Source organism: Eubalaena glacialis, chromosome 10 (assembly GCF_028564815.1).
Source record: "Eubalaena glacialis isolate mEubGla1 chromosome 10, mEubGla1.1.hap2.+ XY, whole genome shotgun sequence".
NCBI classification, from domain to species: domain Eukaryota; kingdom Metazoa; phylum Chordata; class Mammalia; order Artiodactyla; family Balaenidae; genus Eubalaena; species Eubalaena glacialis.
In genome coordinates, this window is record NC_083725.1 from 71,703,399 (window position 1) to 71,706,736 (window position 3,338).

Below are 3,338 nucleotides of genomic sequence, written 5' to 3' on the forward strand. Positions count from 1 at the left end.
AACCTTTACAGACAAGCAGAAGCTGAGAGAGTTCAGCACCACCAAGCAACCTTTACAACAAATGCTAAATGAAGTTATCTAGGCAAGAAACACAGACAAGGAAAAGACCTACAATAACAAACCCAAAACAATTAATAAAATGGGAATAGGAACATACATATCAATAATTACCTTAAATGTAAATGGATTGATGGGCGGGCAAGGGGGCTGGCGGGTTAAAGGGAGGCCAGCCCGGGAGTGGGCTGCCTCTGCCCGCGCCACCCTATCCCCTCAGTCCCGCCACGGCAGAGGACGCGCCTTGGCTCCTGGTCGCACGGGGCGGCCCAGACTCGAGAGGTTTGGAAAAGCCTTTTGGCCCAGAACTCACTAAGAACTATTCCAAAATAGAAGGACATAAAGAATGCACTCAAACTAGCTTGGCCTGAAAGTAGGAAGTGAGAAGAGAGTTATAGACCAGTTGCATTGAGGAATGAAGAGCTGCTGTGTGTATTCACCAATCTAATTGACTTGCCCAGGGAGGCTGAAACATCTATCTCCAGAAATGTCTTTGAAAAATAAAGAGCAAGATGACCAATACAGTCCTCCATCTAGGATCCATCTGGAGCATGAAGAGGAATCACGTAATGACTTCCAGCAATTTGAGACCAATGATCAATGCAGACCTTATCCTAGGATCCATTTGGAGCCTCAAGAGAAACCGGATACTAACTTCAAGCAATTTGTCATCAAAAAACTAGAGAAGAGTTGCCAGTGCAGTTCAACCAAAGCCAGAAATATCATTTTTGGCTTCCTTCCTGTTTTGCAGTGGCTCCCAAAATATAATCTGAAGAAAAACATTTTAGGAGATGTGATGTCTGGCTTGATTGTGGGCATCTTATTGGTGCCTCAATCCATTGCTTATTCTCTCCTGGCTGGCCAAGAACCTGTCTATGGTCTGTACACATCTTTTTTTGCCAGCTTCATTTATTTCCTATTGGGCACCTCCCGTCACATTTCTGTGGGCATTTTTGGAGTACTGTGCCTTATGATTGGTGAAGTAGTTGACCGAGAACTATACAAAGCTGGCTATGACACTGCCCATGTTGCTCCTTCTTTAGGAGTGGTTTCGAATGAGAGCACATTATTAAGCCAGACATCAGGCGAGATATGTGACAAAAGCTGCTATGCAATTATAGTTGGCAGCACTGTAACCTTTATGGCTGGAGTTTATCAGGTAGCGATGGGCTTCTTTCAAGTGGGCTTTGTTTCAGTCTACCTCTCAGATGCCTTGCTGAGTGGATTTGTCACTGGTGCCTCCTTCACAGTTCTTACATCTCAGGCCAAGTATCTCCTTGGACTCAGCCTTCCTCGGAGTAGTGGTGTGGGATCACTCATCACTACTTGGATACATATCTTCAGAAACATCCATAAGACCAATATCTGTGATCTCATCACCAGCCTTTTGTGCCTTTTGGTTCTTTTGCCAACCAAAGAACTCAATGAGCGCTTCAAGTCCAAACTTAAGGCACCTGTTCCTACTGAACTCTTTGTTGTTGTGGCAGCCACATTAGCCTCTCATTTTGGAAAACTAAATGAGAAATACAATACCAGTATTGCTGGACATATTCCCACTGGGTTTATGCCACCCAAAGCACCGGACTGGAACTTAATTCCTAATGTGGCTGTAGATGCAATAGCTATTTCTATCATTGGGTTCACTATTACTGTATCACTTTCTGAGATGTTTGCCAAGAAACATGGCTACACAGTCAAAGCTAATCAGGAAATGTATGCCATCGGCTTTTGCAATATCATTCCTTCCTTCTTCCACTGCTTTGCTAGTAGTGCAGCTCTTGCAAAGACATTGGTTAAAGAATCCACAGGCTGTCAAAGTCAGCTTTCTGGTGTGGTGACAGCTCTGGTTCTTTTGTTGGTCCTCTTGGTAATAGCTCCTTTATTCTGTTCCCTTCAGAAAAGTGTCCTTGGTGTGATCACTATTGTAAATCTCCGGGGAGCCCTACGTAAATTTAAGGATCTGCCGGAGATGTGGAGGATTAGCAGAATGGATACAGTTATCTGGTTTGTTACTATGCTGTCCTCTGCACTGATAAGTACTGAAATAGGCCTGCTTGTTGGGGTTTGTTTTTCTATGTTTTGTGTCATCCTCCGCACTCAGAAGCCAAAGACTTCATTGCTTGGTGTGGTGGAAGAGTCTGAAATCTTTGAATCCATGTCTGCCTACAAGAATCTTCAGGCTAAGTCAGGCATCAAGATTTTCCGCTTTGTAGCCCCTCTCTACTACATAAACAAAGAATATTTTAAATCTTCCTTATACAAAAAAACTCTCAACCCAGTCTTAGTAAAGGCAGCTCAGAAGAAGGCAGCAAAGAAAAAGATCAAAAAGGAAACAGCAACTCTCAGTGGAATACAGGATGAAGTCTCAGTGCAACTTTCCCATGATCCCTTAGAGTTCCATACCATAGTGGTTGACTGTAGTGCAATACAATTTTTAGATACAGCAGGGATCCATACACTGAAAGAAGTTCGCAGAGATTATGAAGCCATTGGCATCCAGGTTCTGCTGGCTCAATGCAATCCCTCTGTGAGGGATTCCCTGGCCCGGGGAAAGTATTGCAAAAAGGAAGAAGAAAACCTTCTCTTTTATAGTGTATATGAAGCAATGACTTTTGCAGAAGACTCTCAAAATCAGAAAGATATATATGTTCCCAATGGTCTGAGTTTTTCCAGTGACTGATTGAGAAAGTAAATAGAAGGAGGAATACTGTCTAGCCCCAGAGGTTAAAATTTCAAGTTTTTAAACATTTTATACTGTGGAACTGGAAATTGTTGCACACTAGAAATTTTAACCTTTTGGCTTGACAGAATTCTTCCTTTGAAGCTGATGGCCTTTGTAGATACACAGATGCAGCAGAGCTTTTAGTTAGGCAGAATCAAAAAGAAGAAAATATTGTGGTTTTCAGCTTTCTTGCAAATATGAGATATTCTTGGAATTAAATAAATATCTACTGAATTGAACTGTAAAGTAGCCCCAAAACTTAATTGCCATCCTGTTTTAGGAGATTTGCATCTGGACTGTTCCTTCTCCAGGAGGTAAAGGGGTAAACCTGGCATTTACATGAGAAGTGCTGGAGCCTGTTTGGCATGGCTCTTTGGAGAAGGAGTAGAAAGGAAGTAGGGAGAGAATGTTGTGTCTGCTCTCCTAACAGCAGGTCAAGAGGCTTCTGGGGTGCGGGGTAGTAACTAGACAAGCTTGTTCTCACTTGTAATTCTCTATTCCCTGTCTTTGCCCCCCAGATGGCAGTCGGATCTCTGACTTTTAATAAGAAAGCACCATTCCT

The 3,338-nt window shown here is 42.8% G+C and overlaps 1 protein-coding gene across 1 annotated transcript; it reads left to right on the forward strand.

Annotated features, from left to right (window-relative positions):
• Nucleotides 1-266: 266 nt before the first annotated feature.
• On the forward strand, nt 267-2,734 carry LOC133099322 (sulfate transporter-like). Its single transcript, XM_061202914.1, has one exon. It carries the CDS (start codon nt 542-544, stop codon nt 2,732-2,734), a length of 2,193 nt encoding a protein of 730 aa, XP_061058897.1. The 5' UTR covers nt 267-541.
• The last annotated feature ends 604 nt before the right edge of the window (nt 2,735-3,338 follow it).

Excerpts from the sequence above, each read along its gene's own strand:
- LOC133099322 (XM_061202914.1), top strand. The coding sequence starts at position 542 with ATGTCTTTGAAAAATAAAGAGCAAGATGACCAATACAGTCCTCCATCT.